Here is a 16,939-nt window from a genome sequence, read left to right as displayed (position 1 = left end):
CACAGGCCTGTGCTTGCTTGGCCACTGAGCTGAACCAGGATGAGGCTGTGTGCTGCCCCAAGTCCTCCCCACAATCTCGCCCAACCGGGAGGAGCAGTGGCTCCTCACAGTTTGTCCTCACAGCAGCTGCCCCCACTCCAACACACATGCCAGGTCTCCTTACAGATTGGGGAGGATGTGATACACCAGAGTGGGGCTCTGTTTCAACTTCCTGTGCCTTGTAGGCAACCCCAGTCCCCACCATCCACCAGGGTCAACATTCTGTACCTCCCTTGGGGCTTCCTTGGTGCCCCTCTGTGCTGGGCCTGCGCTGGTGAGAATAGGGGACAGTGAAAACCTAGTGTCGTCAGTGTTAAGCAGAGGGAAAGCTGTGCTCGCCCCACAGAGGGACATAGGACACCCTAGACGTCATTGAAGACTGCCTGAAAGAGGGGACTAACTTGTGTTTCATTTATTGGTTGTTCATTGCTAGTATATAGAAATACGACTGACTGAGTTTTGTGTGTTGATCTCATATCCTGCCACTTTGCTGAACTCATTTATTAGTTCTAATCATTTGTTTTGTTTTGTTTTGGTGAGGAAGATTGGCCCTGAGTTAACATTCACTGCCAATCTTCCTCTTTTTGCTTGAGGAAGATTGTCCCTGAGCTAACATTTGTTGCCAGTTTTCCTCTATCTATCTGGGACACTGCCACAGCATGGCTTGACGAGCAGTGTGTAGGTCTGTGCCCGGGATCCAAACCCATGAACCCTGGGCTGCCAAAGTAGAGCACATGAACTTAACCACTACGCCACTGAGCCAGCCCCTGTTCTAATCATTTTTTAGTGGATTCCTTGGAGTTTTCTGTGTACACAATCATTTAACCTGTGATTAGGTTTACTTCTTCCTTTCCAACCTGGATGCCTTTTATTTCTTTTTCTTGCCTAATTGCTCTGGGAGGAACCCCCAGTACAATGTTGAGCAGAAGTGGTGTGAGCAGATGTCCTTGCCTTGTCCCTGCTGTTAGGGGAAAGCTTTCAGTCTTTCACTGCTGAGCGTATTTGCTCAGGGTTTTTCGTAGACGCCCTTTACGAGGTGGAGGAGGTTTCCTCCTCTTCCTAGTTTGTGGAGTGTTGTTCTCGAACAACAATCATGAAGGATTGTTGAATTTTGTCAAATGCTTTTTCTGCGTCCATTGAGATGATCGTGTGGTTTTTGTCTTTATTTGATTGATACGATGTATTACATTGAATTTTGAATGCTAAATCAACCTTGCATTCCTGAGATAAATCCCACTTGGCATGGTGTGGAATCCTTTTATACGGTGCTGGATTCAGTTTGCTAGTATTTTGATGAGGAATTTCTTGTTTTAATTAGAACTTTTTTTGGTTTTTGTTTAATTTTTTAAAAATAATTAATTTTAAAAATTATGGTAACATTGGTTTATAACATTATATAAATTTCTGTTGTATATCATTATATTTTGATTTCTGTGTAGATTACATTGTGTTCACCACCCAAAGACTAATCACCATCCATCACCATACACATGTATCCAGTCTTGGTGAGGATTTTTATGTCTATATTCATAACAGATATTGGTCTGTAATTTTCTTTTCTTGTGATGTCCTTGGTTTTGGTATCAGGGTAATGCTGGCCTCATAGAATGAGCTCCTTCCGCTTCTGTTTTTGCAAGGGTTTGTGAAGGATTGTTGTTCATTTGAGCCAACTTTTGAGGGCTGAGTTACTTTAATTGCAGCTGCAGGCAGTGTGGACAGAGACCTGGAGGTGGGTGCTTGCTGGATTTGGGTAATGGGAGCCATGGGGTCTGGCTGGCGCAAGCGCACAGGAGGTGGAGGGCAGCAGGAGAGCCTTTGAGAAAGGTCCACAGGGGCCTGATCTGGAAGGGTCAGGCAGGCATGAGGAGGCCCTGGAGATTCAGAACAGTGCAGTGATAGGAATGGCGTGTGTGTTGGAGAGTGTGCCGCGTGGAGGATGATGGAGGGAAGAGACTGGAGGTGGGCGAGGGAATCAAGGAGAGGAAGTGGTGGGGGGCTGGCCAGTAGTGGCCAGGCAGGGTGGCTGGGAGGAGGAGGGGGAGGTGGTCTAGGGGTCTGGGTACACTGCCAGGGGAGGGGTTGGCAAGGGCGCTGTGCACAGAGGCACAGAGGTGGGATGGAGCCTCTATGTGGAGAGGCTGCAGTGAAGGGCAAAGGTTGGTTGCAGTGGGAAGGGGCCAGAGAACCGGCCTGAGGTGGAGGCTGGGAAACCAGGGCGGGGCGCCCAGTACGGACAGCCCGGTGGGAGCAAGGCCCAAGCTGTTAGAACTACCCTCTGCCACAGGTGGCCCATCTCAGTGGCAGCCTGTATGCTGGTGGGAGGTGGAGGAGGCAGAATGTCTGGGAGGCCAGCAACGACCTTCACCAGCCTTTGGCCAGGCTCCCGGGGGTGTTCTGGGAGAGGAACTCACATATGCCCAAGCAGGGCTGCCAAAGACCAGACCCCTGACTCCTGCAGGGAATCCGGGGGTGGAGGCCCATCCGGGTAGATAGGCCAAGCAGCCTGCCCAGTAAGGGGCTCAAGGAACCGCAGATCTGTCCGGGAGCCCGAGTGCATGCCAGCTTGGTGGGGGCTCTCAGCCAGCCAGACGCGCTTCAACCCCACCACAGCCCTGAAGGCAGGGCGGCCACCACCCCCATTTACAGAGGTGCAGACTGAGGCTCAGGGAGGAGAAGCCACTTTCCGAAGGGCGCTCGCCAGCCAGGAGCCGGGTGGGATTGAGACCTGGCTGGGGGTCTTCCAGCCGGGGGCACTCGCAGCGCTGGGGCTGTGAAGCGCGCTGCCTCGCTTGCATCGGTGGCTTAGTTCTGGGCTGCACTGTAGACGTATACTTCGCCGTCCGCGCCTCCCAGAGCAGCAGACGGGGAAACTGAGGCCCAGCGGGGCCGCCAGCGAGGGATGCCGGGCGGAGAGGCGGGGCTCCCCACCTGCCCGCCCCCGCGCCCGCCCGCGAGGGGAGGAGCCGGCGCCCGGGCCGGGGGCGGGGGCGCGCGGCATGGCGGGCGCGGGGCTGCGGCCCGGGAGCTGGGGCCGGCGGGAGGCGGGCGCCGGGGACGAGGCGGCGGCCGGGGCGCCCGGCCCGGGGCCTTGTTGGTGCGCGCAAGGGAGGCGGGCGCGGGCCGCCCCCCGGAAGCCGGCCGTGCCTGCCGCGTGGACGCCGTGAGTACCAAGCCCGGACCGGACCCTGTGCCCCCGGACCCGAGCCAGCGCTTCCGGCGAGAACAAAGGCGGGCGTGGGCCGGCCCCGCGCGGGCGGGCGGGCGGGGCTGGGGGCTCCGGGCGAGGCGCGGGCCGTTGGTCTGCCAGCACCTCCCCGTGGGTGGGCGTGAGCGCGGGCACCCTTCCCGTCTTCCCCGGGGGGCTGTGTCCTGGCGGCAGGCGCGGGGGTGGGCGTAGGGGTGGCTGCGCCTTTCTTCCGAGCCTCCGCTGTTGGTGGGGGCCCAGGCCCAAGGGGTTGGCTTTGTGTGCAGATGGAGCCGGAGGGGACAGCCTGGTGACTTAGGCAGAGGTGGTGGCAGAGGAGCAGCCCGGGTCCCTGGAGGGGTGAACATTTGATGAAGGGTGCTGGTTCTCCAAGAGCAGAGTGGTTGTCTTTGTGTGTGTGTTTTTGGGATGGGACCTGTAGTGGTAGGAGTCGCAGCTGGACTGGGTCTCTGGGTCTGACCATAACTGCTCCACCACTGGTGCAACGGTGACGCTGACCACACCCCTGCCCCTCCAACTCCACTGGGCCCCCTGGAAGGACCAGGCCTTGGCTGGGTGGGGGCAGGCACAGACAAATCAGTGCAAGGTTAGGTGCTGTTCAGAGGGACCAGGGGTGGAGGAAACCCGGAATGTGACTGGGTATTGAGGTGCCTCACGGAAGACAGGACTCTGAATCTGGGTCTTGAAGGACAAGTAGGAGTTCTCCATGTGAGGAGGGGTAGCAGGCGTTCCAGGCTGAGGCCAAAAGTGTGAAACAGCCTGGCAGGTTTCAGGGAGAGCAGCTGGAGGGTGAGTAAGAGGCTGGAGGAGGGGCAGGGCCTGACATGTTGGGTCCTGTGGAGCTGAGTTAGCCCTAGGACAGTCAGCCTGTCCCTGGTGACGGAGTGCTGTGTCGTCCCTGGGGAGTAGTGCCCCAGGCTGTTGGGAGACAGGGTGATATCAGCCAGCCCACCAAACGGTCATCATGGCCACTGCTGAAGAGGGTGTGCTGCATGCCAGGCTGCGTCTGCTCTGCCCTCCCATTTTACAGCTCCAGCGACTGAGGCCTAGGGGGTCCCTAGAAAGCCAAGACAGGACCGGAATCTAGGTTGTCTGATCCACGAACTGGAGGTTCTTGGCTACCTGCTTTCCTGCTTTGTGGTCTCAGAGCCTTAAGAAAGGGATGGACAGGAGCCAGCTAAGGATCGGCAGGAGTGGATTGTGGGGCATTTGGGGGCCATGCCCCTCACTTATTCCCTGCTGAGAGTCAGAGCTGGTGGAGAGGGTGCCCAGGGCCTGTCCCAGCCTCTGTACCTCTTTAACTCCCTCCTTCAGGTTGTGACCCCTGTCACCTTCTCCTGAAAGCCCTCCCTGACTTCCTGTCTAGGGGAGGCCCCCTTACAGGGTCACCTGGCATTCGGACTTGGGGTGTTCATGGCCTAAGGCCTGACTTATCTGGGCCAGGGGTTTTCTGAGTTCATTTGCTGCTCTACCCCAGCCCCCATGAGGCCTTGAGCTCAGTAGGTGTGTACTGAATGAACCAGTGACAATGAAGGAACACAGCTTTCAGAATCCCTGGGGCCCAGGTATGTGGCTGAATGGACCAGGGGCCGACCAAGTGGACCAGGTTTCCCTGAGGTCCTGCCTGGAAACCTGAGCCTTCAGAAAAGGGGTTCTCACCTCCTGCCGCTTTGAACCTTCATGCTGCCTCCAGGATGTCCCCCCTGCATGCCCCTAGCCAAGCCATCTTCTGCCTCACACACCTGGCTGAGACGTGTCCCCTTTTGTTGCAGCTTCATGGCGTCCGAGGAGATGCACTGGCCCGTCCCTATGAAAGCCATTGGTGCCCAGAACCTGCTAACCATGCCAGGGGGCGTGGCCAAGGCTGGCTACCTGCACAAGAAGGGTGGCACCCAGCTGCAGCTGCTCAAGTGTGAGTCCCCTGGCAGTGGGGGGTACCATGGGAAGATGTGGGGACAGGGCTGGTCCCAGCTCTGCTGACCCACTGGGCCTCCTTGGGCAAGCAACCACCCTCTCTGAGCCTCTGCTTTCTTATGTGGGGGGCCCTCTGGAGTTTCTCTTCTCTCCCTGGTGGTTGGTACCCCCTGGAGGAGCTGAGGTTGGCCTCCCCAGCCCCAAGACTGTGGGAGGGTCTGGGCTGGTGTAGCTGGGTAGAGATAAGACTGGCATTTGGTGCAATGTGCTGACCGGTTGGCCAGGGGAGCTTCAGCCTGTGGCCAGGGCTAGGGGCCCTCTGCATGGTAGGTCTGGCCACTGGCTGGTGCCCTTGTCTTATCTGGTGGATGTTCGCTGAGTTGGGCGGTTGCTCGGTCCACAGTGAACCCACCTGTCCAGCCAAGACCTGGCTGGGCACTGGACCTACAGAGCTGCGTGAGACCCAGGCTCTGATCCCTAGGACAGCAGGCTGGGAAAGAGAGCCCCTAGGCCTGGGAGCTGCCCAGCTGTCAAGACTCTGAAGACCAAAGAGCATCAGGGCTTTGCCTATCCCTCTGACCAGCCATGGGTGCCTTATGCCTTTGCCCCAGCAGTGCCCTCTGCCGGGGACCGCCTGGCCCTGTGCTGCCTGGTTGAAGTGCCCCAAGCTGGGCTGTTTGGTTTCTATATGAGCACCGATTGGTCTGCTCTCCTGTTTAGACAAGGAGCCTCTAAGGAGGGACTGTAACTGACCTGCCCCCAGGCCTGGGAGGGGCTGCTTGGGGACGGGGTAGTGGAGTGTGAGTTCTCAGCATAACTGCCCAGCCTGGGGGTCAGTTCCACACCAGTGGCGCTTGGTGGCAGGCTCTCTGGGCTTCTTTGCCCCCACCCTCGCCCTGTCAGCCTGGGGTAGAGGGAACCTCCAGCAGCCCTGCAGCACCCAGCTGGGCGGCTGTGGCTTCCCTGGGGCTCCTGCCCTGCCTCTGCCCTTCCTTGAGCCAGCGTCTCAGTCCTTGTCCCTGGGGGCCTGTGGTCTAGCCCCCTGAATCTGCCCCTGCCCTAGGAATGGCCAGGCCTGCCCTGGGGGCTGTGCTCTGGGGCTGGCCAGCATGCCCATGAATTTGTCCCCATTTGGGCCCACAGTGGACTCCTGGGGAGGGGGCAGAAAGCCAGCCCAGCTCCCTGCTCTTCCATTCCATGGGGTTCAAAGATAGTGCTTTGGCCCTGAGTCACCCAGGGCTTCTGAAGAGGGTCCCTAGAGTGGAGTGTGCCCAGCGGCCCTTTGAGGCTCAGTCCTGTGCTTGCCACGCTGCCTGCAGGGCCCCTGCGCTTTGTCATCATCCACAAACGATGCATTTACTACTTCAAGAGCAGCACGTCCGCCTCCCCGCAGGGTGCCTTCTCGCTGAGCGGCTACAACCGGTGAGTGCCCACCCTACCTGTGGACCCTGGGGCCAGTGGCTTCTGCATCCTTCCTTCCCACCCATCCTCCTCACCCACCACCACCTCCTTCCAAGAGGCCAAGAGCCCAGCCCTCCGCATGCCCTGCCCCAGGCCTCCCTGGCTCCAGGGGCCTCCCAGGCTGGGGGCCAGCCCTGCCTCACAAGTGCTGTGGGCTGGGTCCATCCAGTGAGGGGCTACCAGCCTGCCCTCAGCGCTCCCAATGGCAGGTGGGCACTGGGCCAGAGCCCCCCTGGTGGGATGGGCATTCTGACATGTGCAGGCCAACCCATGGCCTCGGGGGCCTGCAGAGCAGGGGTGAAATGTGGCTCCTTGGTATCATACCACCTGGGCCATGCACCCTACAGCATGAGTCTGTGACCCCTACCTCCCTGGGAGGGCCTGGCCCCTCCTGCCTGTGAGGACCTGAGGGTTCCATGGTGTCAGTGGTGGGACTGGGACCCCCAGGGAGTGACTCTGGGCCTTGGCTTGTACCCCACAAACTCAGTTGGGGAGCCTTGCCCAAGAACCCAGGCCCCCAGGCCAGCCCAGGCACTGCTGAGGAGGGGAGGAGGCTCCAGGGCCATGTAGCTACCAGTGGGCACTGGTGGATCAGGTGGTGATTCTGGTGGTCCAGGCAGATGGGCATACCTGTCCCAGGTGCCTCGCCCAGCAGGAGCCTCCCATGGTAGACTTTGTGATCTCTGTGCGGGGAGTGGCCACAGAGAGTCACTTCCCTGAAGTGCTCTCAGGTATGCTACTGGGCAGCAGGGGCAGGGTGGAGGCTGACATGGAGCCCTGTGAGGGCTCCCAATGGGCAGGCCAGGGGACAGGCAGGGCCTGAGGTGGGAGGGTGGCATCCGTGTAAAGTGGCATTGGTGAGCAGTGAGGGTGATGTGTCCTTGTCTCAGAACACTGCCTGCTACTGTTTCTAGGAAGCCCTCCCAGACCCCAGCACCCCGTCTGCTCACTGCCCATCCTTGCCTACACACCTCTCTCTGCCTGATGCATCTAGGCCTTGAGCCTGGAGCATCCGTGGGCAGACCATCCAGGTCTGCCTGTGTCCTTTGGGGCATGGTGCTCAGTATCAAGACCCATCCAGGGTCGGAGGCTGTGCTGAGGCCGTCCCTGCGAGTCTGGACCTCGTAGTGACCACTGGCACTGTGCCCTTAGGGTGATGCGAGCGGCTGAGGAGACAACATCCAACAATGTCTTCCCCTTCAAGATTGTCCACATCAGCAAGAAGCACCGCACATGGTTCTTCTCTGCTTCCTCTGAGGACGAGCGCAAGGTGACCTGGGAGCCAGGCTGGACCTGCCTTGGGCAGTGGGGAACTGACAGGGCCCTGTCTAGTCCCTGAGGGGATATGGCTGGGGCATTGGCAGTTGGGTGGATGGCGCCCCTCAGTTCTCTGTCCTCATGCTCAGAGCCTGGTGCCAGCACCCACACACTCAATATGCTGTCTTGGGGTGAGCTCCAAATGGGCTGAGAGAGGTCCGCAGCCCTACGAAGGCCAGCGGAGGTCGTCTCCTCTGACCTTGGTGGTCACTGGAGACCAGCCAGGGCGGTGAGGGGAAGAGGGTGAGGGTGAAACCCTGCCCTGGGCAGCACCATGCCCACTGTGGCCCTGGCTGACCCACAGAGCTGGATGGCCTTGCTGCGCAGGGAGATTGGCCATTTCCACGAGAAGAAGGAGCTGCCCCCGGAAGCCAGGTAGGCCTGGGGATGTGATGGGCAGGCAGGGTGTCTCTAGGGCTGCTGGGCCTGACACGTGTGCCCACCTCCCAGCCCCTGGGGGCTTGACACACAATCCTCTCCTCAAATGTTTCTCTGAAGGTGCCAGCTGGGCTGCATGTGTGTGTGTGGCATGTATCTGTGTGTGTGCATCCAAGTGTGTGAGTATGTGTGCACACCTGAGTGTGTGAGCATGTATGTGCATGCATTTCAGTGTCTGAGCAGGTGTGTGTGCCCAAGCATGTATGCATGTGTGTGCTCATGCCCGAATGTGTAAATGTGTGTGTACTGCATTGGTAGTTCCTGTTTAGGGGGTCACATGTGCCTTTACCTGCCACCCATTTGCAGCATTTGCAGCAGCTCAGAGCTTTGGGTTCCCAGCCCCCAGACACCCACGCTGGCTCACTCAGGAGTGAGTCCGCTAGGGCACTGGCTCCGTCTTGGTGACCTCACTGTGAGGTGACCCAGCAAGCAGCAGGGGCTCTCTGGGCGGGAACAAAAGCCATTCCGTCCTTTCGGAGATGAGGAAACTGAGGCCCCAGGAAGGCCCCAAGGCGATCCCACAGGTCCTTCCCTTACCCCAGAGATCCTGGCCCTCAGTCTTGTCTGGTATCCTGCAATGGGATCAGCCCAGAGTTGACTGAGCCCCTGGGGCCGGAGCAGGTGGGCATATGGGCCCAGCCCTGAGGCCTGGCACCATCTGGCCAGTCAAAGGGCCACACTTATGACAAGAACCACAGGGTTGTGGGAGGGAGGCACCAGAGCCTCCACTCCCCATGTCCTTGTAACCTTGTGTGGAGTGTGTCTTTGTATCCATCCTTGTTTTGTGTTTGTCTGTGTCCGTGCCTATGTCTCTGTGTGTGTCCTTGTGTTTATCTGTGCATATGTCCACATCTCTGTGTCTGTGTGAGTGTCTGTGTGTACGCGTGAATCCACGTGTGAGCACAAAGGGACTCGTCTGCTGGGTGCTCACGGCCCCGCCTTTGCCCGCCCTCCTTGTGCTTCAGCGACTCCAGCTCAGACACAGACAGCTTCTATGGCGCAGTTGAGCGGCCTGTGGACATCAGCCTCTCTCAGTACCCCACGGACAATGAAGGTGAGGCCTATCTCCACATCCTCTGCCCACTACCTCTTCCCACCTGGCTGCTGGCAACGAAGGGACCAGGAATTCCTCTTGGGCTACTGCCAAGGAGGGGAGACATTTGGATGTCCTCCCTGCTCTCTCCCTTTGGCTTCCCCAAGCAGCCTGGGTCCACCCTGCTTGCCCCATCCTCGCCCCATGCCTCCCTGACAGAGCAGCGTTCCGAGGGCCCCACTCTACCACCCTGTCCTGGGTGCAGCTGGGCCTGGGCTGCCCTGGTCTGGGTCTGACCCTCCCTCTGCCCTGCAGACTATGAGCATGACGATGAGGACGACTCGTACATGGAGCCTGACTCCCCTGAGCCCGTGAAGCCCGAAGGTAGGCCGGGTGACTGGGGGGCCTGGGGAGCTCCTAGTGGAGAACAGGGGCCAGGGCTGGGAGCAGAGCCCCCTCCTAGCCTGGGAGTGCTGGCCTGGGTCCTGCTCTGGGTGGGCTCAGGCCTGACTGTCTCTACCCTGGGCCTCAGTTTGTCTGCCATGGCCCAAGTATTAGGAGGAACAGAGTAAAAGAGGTGTACCCTCTGGCTGGCCCTGCTCACCTCCTCCTCCAGCCTCCATGGTTAGTCCAGGATGGGGGGAATGTGGAGATTATTGAGGTGGGGAGCCCCCATACTTGGGATGCTGAGCCAGAGGTGGTCCTGGGAGCTGAGAGTGGGGAAGGAGGGACAGCTCTTTGTGAGCACCTCTGTATGCTAGACGGTTCCTCACTGCCCACCCCCACCCCACCCCCTGAAGCACATGGCCTAGGAAGGGAGACAGGCGTGTACCAGGGTTATGCCAGGCATCACATACGCGTGTCACAGGGAAGCACAGGGCCAGGTGTTGGGGGGGTAGGCTGTGTCTCTGTCCTGCCATCTGTCCCCTCACTCCCTGTCCCTGCCGTCTGTCCCTTCACCCCTTGCCTCTGCCGTGTGTCCGTCACTCACTCTCCCTTCCACCCTCACTGGTTCCCCTCCCTCAGCCCTCCCTCAGTTCTCGATCTTGTGGATTTCATTATCTGGGGACTTGGGACAATCCCTCCACCCCCTGGCCTACTCTCCAGTGACCCTGTCCTCTGCCCTCCCCCCCACCCTCACTCCTGTGTCCTCCTCCCAGCTCTGCCTCTCCTCTCCAGTATACTTGGGTCCAGCCCCCTTCCTGCCTATCGGCCCCCTCCCTCCAGGGCCCCAGTACCCACAGGCCTTTGGCCCACCAGGACCTGTGGCCACATGCCTCAACTTCCCCTTCTGGCTCAGAGCCTGCCCCCCTCGTCCTATATACCCTCACTCTCATGCTCTACCCTTTCCTCTCTCTGGCCTTGTGACCCCAGTCCTGGAGAAATCCCACCTCCCTCTGCCCCACCCCTGAACTGCAGCCCAGTGGGGCTGTTGATGAGCACACAGGAGCCTCACTTCTCATTCCTAGCCATGAACCTCCAGGGCCCAGTGCTTCTGCAAACCTGCCTGCACGCTCCTGGCCCACTCCCTCCCCACCCTCTGGATGCCCACTCCCATCAGGCTCCCCTTCCCACTCCCCAAAACGTCTCTTATCAGGTTTCCCAGTGGCCTCCCCATTCCCAGATGCAGCGCTCAGCACCTGTGAGCTGCACTGGCCCGGTACCTCCCTCCCTGCTCCTCCCCTGGCTCACTCAGCACCAGGTCCCGCCTCCCTCTCAACCCTGTGCTGGCCCCTTGAAACCCATCTGCATGACTGAGGGCCAGCCCAGGGCTCAGGCTTTGCTCACCCCCACCCTGTCACTCCTGAGCCACAGCCACTGTTATCAATAGGCTGTTGACTCCATTGACATCTGCAGCGGGGACCTCTCCTCTGAACTTGGACCTGTGCCCCAACGGCCCACTCGATGTCCCCTCTATATCCTGCAGCATCTTAAACTTGTCATGAGCAAACACGATCCTCATCTTCCTTCCCACCTGCTCCCGCCTGTTCTCCTCACCTCTGTTGTTAGAAATTCCAGCCTCCCCTAGCTGAGGCCAAATCCTAGGAGTCCTCCTGGCCTCTTCTATCTCTCTCACCTTCTTATCTGGGAACCCTGATGTGACATTTAGGCTTCAGGAAACTTGCACAGGCTGCCTTGTGGAGGATGGATGGGATGGACCGGTGGCAAGGTTTAGGCCAGGAGCCCAGGAGGAAGGCTGCATCGAGAGTGTTGGGCGTTGGGGGCTATAGGGTGGCCAGGCATGGGGTGGGGGCTACGAGGGGGCGCACACCCACTTGGCCCAGTCATCCATTGCCAGCAGAGATGGTATTGGTCCAGCCTCCAGCAGGTGACACTATCTCACTAACTAGATCTCTTTGCTCTGCAGATGCCCTGACCCACCCGCCAGCCTACCCGCCACCTCCTGTGCCCACGCCCAGGAAGCCAGCCTTCTCTGACGTGCCCCGTGCCCACTCCTTCATCTCAAAGGGCCTGGGCCCTCTGCTGCCACCCCCACCCCCTAAGCGTGGTGTCTCTGATGCTGGCCCAGCCCTCGAGGACTCGAAGAGGGAACTGCCGGGCCTGAGGCGGGCTGAGCCTGGCCTCAGGGTGCCTGCTCCCTCCCGAAGGATGAGTGACCCTCCAGTGGGCAGCCTGCCCACTGTGCCCAGCCTCCAGAAATCCCCTTGCTTCCGTGAGAGCACCAGCCCCAGCCCAGAGCCTCGGGTCCCCAGCCATGGGGCCAGCTCTGCCTCTAGCGCTGCTACCACGGCCACTGTTGCCTCCAAGAACTGTGACAAGCTCAAGTCCTTCCACCTGTCCCCCCGGGGGCTGTCCACGTCCGAGCCCCCACCGGTGCCAGCCAACAAGCCCAAGTTCCTGAAAATGACTGAAGAGGCCCCCCCGAGGGAGGCAGCCAAGCCCGGACTCTTTGTGCCCCCTGTGGCCCCCAGGCCTCCTGCACTGAAGCTGCCTATGCCCGAGACCACAGCCAGGCCCGCAGTCCTGCCCAGGCCAGAGAAGCCACCCCTCCCCCACCTCCAGTGAGTCAACATGGCGCTGGTGCCACTGGAACTCCTCCCAACCTGGCCAGTTCTCTCACAGCACCCTGGCCTCCTTGCCCCTGGTACTCTCAGCTCACGACCCAGGGGTACAGGTGGTGTCCAACCTTGCCGTTGAGAATTTCCAGCCCACTGGGTGGTGGGCCTGAAGCCCATGGCTGCCTCAGGGAGCAGTGGACAAGAAGGGGCTTTGGGACTGCAGGCCTCCCAGAACCTCTGCCGTGCAGTCTGAGGGTTGGGGTCAGGAGAGGGGCCTGTGGGGCTGCCTGCCTGCCCTGGGTTAGACGATGTGTGGAAGGGAGCTAGGGCTCTGGGCCACTCTGAGCCAGCGTGCCTCTGCAGGCCCTCTTTACCCAGCACCTCCTTCCCAGCCCCTCCTGGGGCCCTGGGTGTGTTCCTGGCTCTGGAACCGCCGAGGCTGTCTTTGTGCCCTTGCCAATTAGGTACTCTCTGGAATGCGGAGCATGTCCCTAACTCACCCTTGAGACCTGCTTGAATCACCTCTGCTTTATTGCTGGGCAGTGCCAGGAGACCAGTGTGCCCCCATTTCCGCAGTGTCATCCACACCAATGGCCCTTGGTCAGAGATGTCTGGGACCTGCAGCAGTGAAGGCTCTGGGAGCCACAGGGGCGAGCCTTGAGTGGGTGCTCTAACCCAGCACTCCCTGAACCTGACCATGGCAGCCTTCTCCCCACGGCTCCATTAGCACTGCTGCCCATGGGCAAGTGCCTGGGAGGACCCCTTGCCACGCTCAGGGCTCTGTTTCACGAGGGGCCACAATGGTGCAGATTGGGTTCTTTTGCCGAGCCCCGGATCTGGACCTGAGTACTACAGGGCTGTGTGCTCAGGGCCCACTGTCCACAGTGCAGCGTCACACAAAAACCCAGCCGCCCACCCCAGTGTGGCCTCCTTTAATCCTCCCTGAAGCCCTGGGGGTGTAGGACCGCCTGGCTTTGTGTGGGGCATGTCCCTTGGGCTTGGCCTGTTGACATCCATCTACACTTTGTGGCTCTGGGACGGGCATGACTTGGCTGAGGTCACAAAGCTGGTCAGTGGCAAAGCTGGGGTCTTCTCCCACAGTATCTAGAGCACTTGTCCACAGTGTAACAACACCAGAGTGCAGGTCCTAGGACCCCCTTGCCAGTGTCAATGGCAGCTCTGACCTAAGGTCAGGCTTCCAGGCCTCAGGCGATTCCTTTCACCCCAAGGTAGTCAGCACAGGCCACTGTCGTCGTGGGCTTTTCACAGCCACCAGGACTGTAGCAGCCAGACCCCATGGGTTCTGTGGCTGAGCTTGGTGTGGTCACTCAGAGGGCGCGTGGGGCCAGGGTGTGGAGGGCAGCAGAGGGGGACCCATTCCATGTCTTGCTCCCCTCCCAGGCGGTCGCCCCCCGATGGGCAGAGTTTCAGGAGCTTCTCCTTTGAAAAACCCCGGCGGCCCTCGCAGGTTGACACCACGCGTGCTGACACTGGTGGGGAGGACTCTGATGAAGACTATGAGAAGGCAAGGCTGAGCGGAGAGCCCAGATCCTGGCTGTGGGTGGGTGGCTACAGGAGAGCTGCAGGCCAGGGAGGCCACTCACTGGCCATCCCGAGCCAGGAGCTTCCAGGACCCTGGAGCTGATGGGGGACGAAACACACTACAAAGCCTGGGATCTCAGCACAGGCTGGCAGCCAGTTGGGGAGTGGTATAGGGGTGGTGCTGGCCATGAGCACCACTCATACCTTGACACTGATCACCATTGGCCTCTCTCCAGGTGCCACTGCCTAACTCGGTCTTTGTCAACACCACAGAATCCTGTGAAGTTGAAAGGTCAGCATGAAGCCCTTCTTTCTCCAAAGCCTTGTTTTTGCAGACACGAGGTTCCCTGCTGCCCCCCACCACCCCAGCCCCAGCTTCTGGATTTTCTGTTCTCTTCACTCACTTTGGTGCTGGGCAGTTGCTGGCACAAGTACATGGCCAAGTGCAGCAAGACTCCTGATAGAACAAGGGATCCCATCAGCTCAGTCCCCTACGGGCCCTCTCTCTGGGCGTGGCCCAGAGCTCTGTAGGGCCAGCCCTCATGGCATCCACTGCTCTCTGAACCTGAGCTGCAGAATAGTGAGAGGACGAAAAGCCACACGGGATGGTAGGGCCAGGGGGATCCCCAAGTGGGCTGTCTGAGGATGGATCACCTGTTGACAAGACTGTTTTATTTTAGGTTATTCAAAGCCACGAACCCCCGGGGAGAGCCCCAGGATGGACTCTATTGCATCCGGAACTCCTCCACTAAGTCGGGGAAGGTTGGTGCCCAAGGAGGATGCCCTGGTGGTCACCTTGCCTAGCAAAGGCCCCCCAGGACTATTGCCTTGTGGGGGGGTCTTCTCGCTGTCCACACACCCAGCCTGACAGCAAGCACAGGACTTTACAGCTTATAGATCACTTCCCCATGCAGCCTCTTACTTGTCATCTCTGCCAAGTTCCATCCTTGGAGTCTTTGCCTGGCAGGCCCCCTGCCGATCTATTCTCAGAAACTAAGCACCATCTGCAAACTGGGGGCAATCATGGCCACCTCCCAGCACGAGCAGGAGATGGGAAGGAAGTGCTGGGGCCCCAGGACTCTGATGGGGATATGGGGGTTCCTGAACTTTCAAGGGGTGGCTGCTTGGGGCAGTGGGAATGGCAGGAGGTCTGTCAGCTCCACCTCTGCCCCTTCAAGGGTGAATTGTGTGACCTCATTAAGCCTCAGTTTCCCCATGTGTCTCAGAGATGGTCCTAGGGTGGACCAGGATCTGCCACTGTTATTCAGGTCTCATCAGAGGCTAACTGGGGGCAGAGTCCTGGGGCAAGGGGCTGCCTGTCTTGACCCTGCTGTTCACGGGCAGAGCAACCCCCAAGGGCCACAAGACCCAGCCTCAGTCCTGCTGCCTGCCCCTCGGTCTCCAAGGTTTGTCTTTCTGGAAGTCAGTGCTGCTCTCAGCTGAGCCATCCGCTGCCCGCTTCTCTCCCGGCAGGTTCTGGTCGTGTGGGACGAAACCTCTGACAAGGTGAGGAACTACCGCATCTTTGAGAAGGTAAGCAGGCTGGCCCTGCCCGCGGGCCCTGGGCAGGTGGGGGACCTTGGCCTGGAGCTTAGCGGGGGCAGGGCAGAGTCTCCCTGATAGAGTATAGGCAATGGGTGGACTGAGGCAGGCATTTCCAGATGCCACTTCTCCACTGCCTCAACCTCCCCCCTCCCCTTGCCTAGCTGTGTCCTCACCTCACCCTAGAGGGGATGGAGTGATCCCCTCTATGTAAATAGCCTGCCTTGGGGCTTATTTACAGACCTTGGCTGTATCCCCTGGACCGAGTTGGGGTAATGAGGTGGGAATTTGGGACAGGCAGCTAGGAGGTGACACAGAGCAGTGGGAGCAGACCTGACTGTTGTCATTACTGCCAACTGCCCCATGTTGCAGGGATGGGCAGGCTAGCCCAACCCCCCTGACCTTGCCACCTTCCCCCAAACCAGGACTCTAAATTCTACCTGGAGAGCGAGGTCCTGTTTGTGAGTGTGGGCAGCCTGGTGGAACACTACCACACCCACGTGCTGCCCAGCCACGAGAGCCTGCTGCTGCAGCACCCCTACGGCTACGCTGGGCCCAGGTGACACCTGTGCCGTGCACTGCTGGGCAGAGGTGACCCTGGGGGCCATGACCCCAGGCCATGCGGATGAAGACTGGCCTGCATGGGAGCGTGAGCAGGAACAAGCACCGTGCTGTGACCTGGGGCCTCCCCCACTGACACCCTATGGAATCTGCCAGGCCAGGCCCCACCCAGCAGGCTGGGTCCCCTGGGCTAGGCCAGGCCCTGGGCTCCAGAGGACTGGGGACTCTCCTATCCCACCCTGCCTGCCCTGCCCACTTCTCAGGAGCCCAGGGTCCCAGGACAGAGCCCTGCCTGGGCTTCACAGATAGGAATTCTGGTCCCCTCAGCATACCCATCCTGCGCTGGGCTAGGAGCTGGGCAGGGTTGGGGCATTTGGGCTGGGGGCAGGGGCTGGCCCCAGGATCCCCCAGGAACGCTAAGACACAGGCTCCAGGAGGGGCTGTTGCCACACAATAAAGCACAGAAGACCTTTGTTTCGGTGGCTGGTGCTTTATTGGGAGGAGGGAGTGATAGGTGTACCCACACCAACGTACAGGTGGTGACTGCAGCAGGTCAGCTCATAGGAACCCTTGAGGTAGTCTCTCTATCTTCCAGGGCACAGGTTACTAAGTGACTTGTCCCAGCTGCACAGCTGATAACAGAACAGGCCCCAAACTTGGGCAGTGTGTGCTCACAGCCCGCACGCCAAAGCACCAGCTTCTGCTGCTGTGGGTCATGACCAGGCAACGGGGCTGCAGAGCTAACAGGTCCCCCACATCTCCAGTTGGATCATTTGCTGGATTAACAAATGGTTACTGGGAGACAGCTGGGCAGGAGGTGCTCACAGTGCATGCTGTCCAGAGCAGTGGGGTGTGCAGGGGCTAGGA

General features: G+C 59.7%; 1 protein-coding gene across 7 annotated transcripts in view; it reads left to right on the top strand.

Annotated features, from left to right (window-relative positions):
* The window catches only part of SH3BP2 (SH3 domain binding protein 2), a 39,123-nt gene extending 22,578 nt beyond the window's left edge, over positions 1-16,545 (top strand). For 4 of the 7 annotated variants that reach the window (XM_023638484.2, XM_023638488.2, XM_001489429.7 and 1 more), the window contains 12 exons: positions 5,017-5,156; positions 6,478-6,580; positions 7,772-7,889; positions 8,241-8,311; positions 9,340-9,428; positions 9,723-9,791; positions 11,776-12,430; positions 13,829-13,952; positions 14,206-14,261; positions 14,650-14,731; positions 15,443-15,502; positions 15,937-16,545. In XM_023638484.2, coding sequence (XP_023494252.1) covers positions 5,021-5,156; positions 6,478-6,580; positions 7,772-7,889; positions 8,241-8,311; positions 9,340-9,428; positions 9,723-9,791; positions 11,776-12,430; positions 13,829-13,952; positions 14,206-14,261; positions 14,650-14,731; positions 15,443-15,502; positions 15,937-16,074 — 1,701 coding nt within the window. In that variant the 5' untranslated portion in view covers positions 5,017-5,020 and the 3' untranslated portion in view covers positions 16,075-16,545. Of the gene's footprint in view, positions 1-3,020; positions 3,200-3,290; positions 4,810-5,016; positions 5,157-6,477; positions 6,581-7,771; positions 7,890-8,240; positions 8,312-9,339; positions 9,429-9,722; positions 9,792-11,775; positions 12,431-13,828; positions 13,953-14,205; positions 14,262-14,649; positions 14,732-15,442; positions 15,503-15,936 lie in introns of those variants that run through there. The other 3 variants (XM_023638483.2, XM_023638485.2, XM_023638489.2) reach the window with 3 other exon arrangements.
* The last annotated feature ends 394 nt before the right edge of the window (positions 16,546-16,939 follow it).

The sequence above is a fragment of the Equus caballus genome, chromosome 3 (genome assembly GCF_041296265.1).
Source record: "Equus caballus isolate H_3958 breed thoroughbred chromosome 3, TB-T2T, whole genome shotgun sequence".
Taxonomy (NCBI): Eukaryota; Metazoa; Chordata; class Mammalia; order Perissodactyla; family Equidae; genus Equus; species Equus caballus.
Note: the sequence above shows the minus strand (reverse complement) of the source record. Positions and strands in the feature narration are given on the sequence as shown.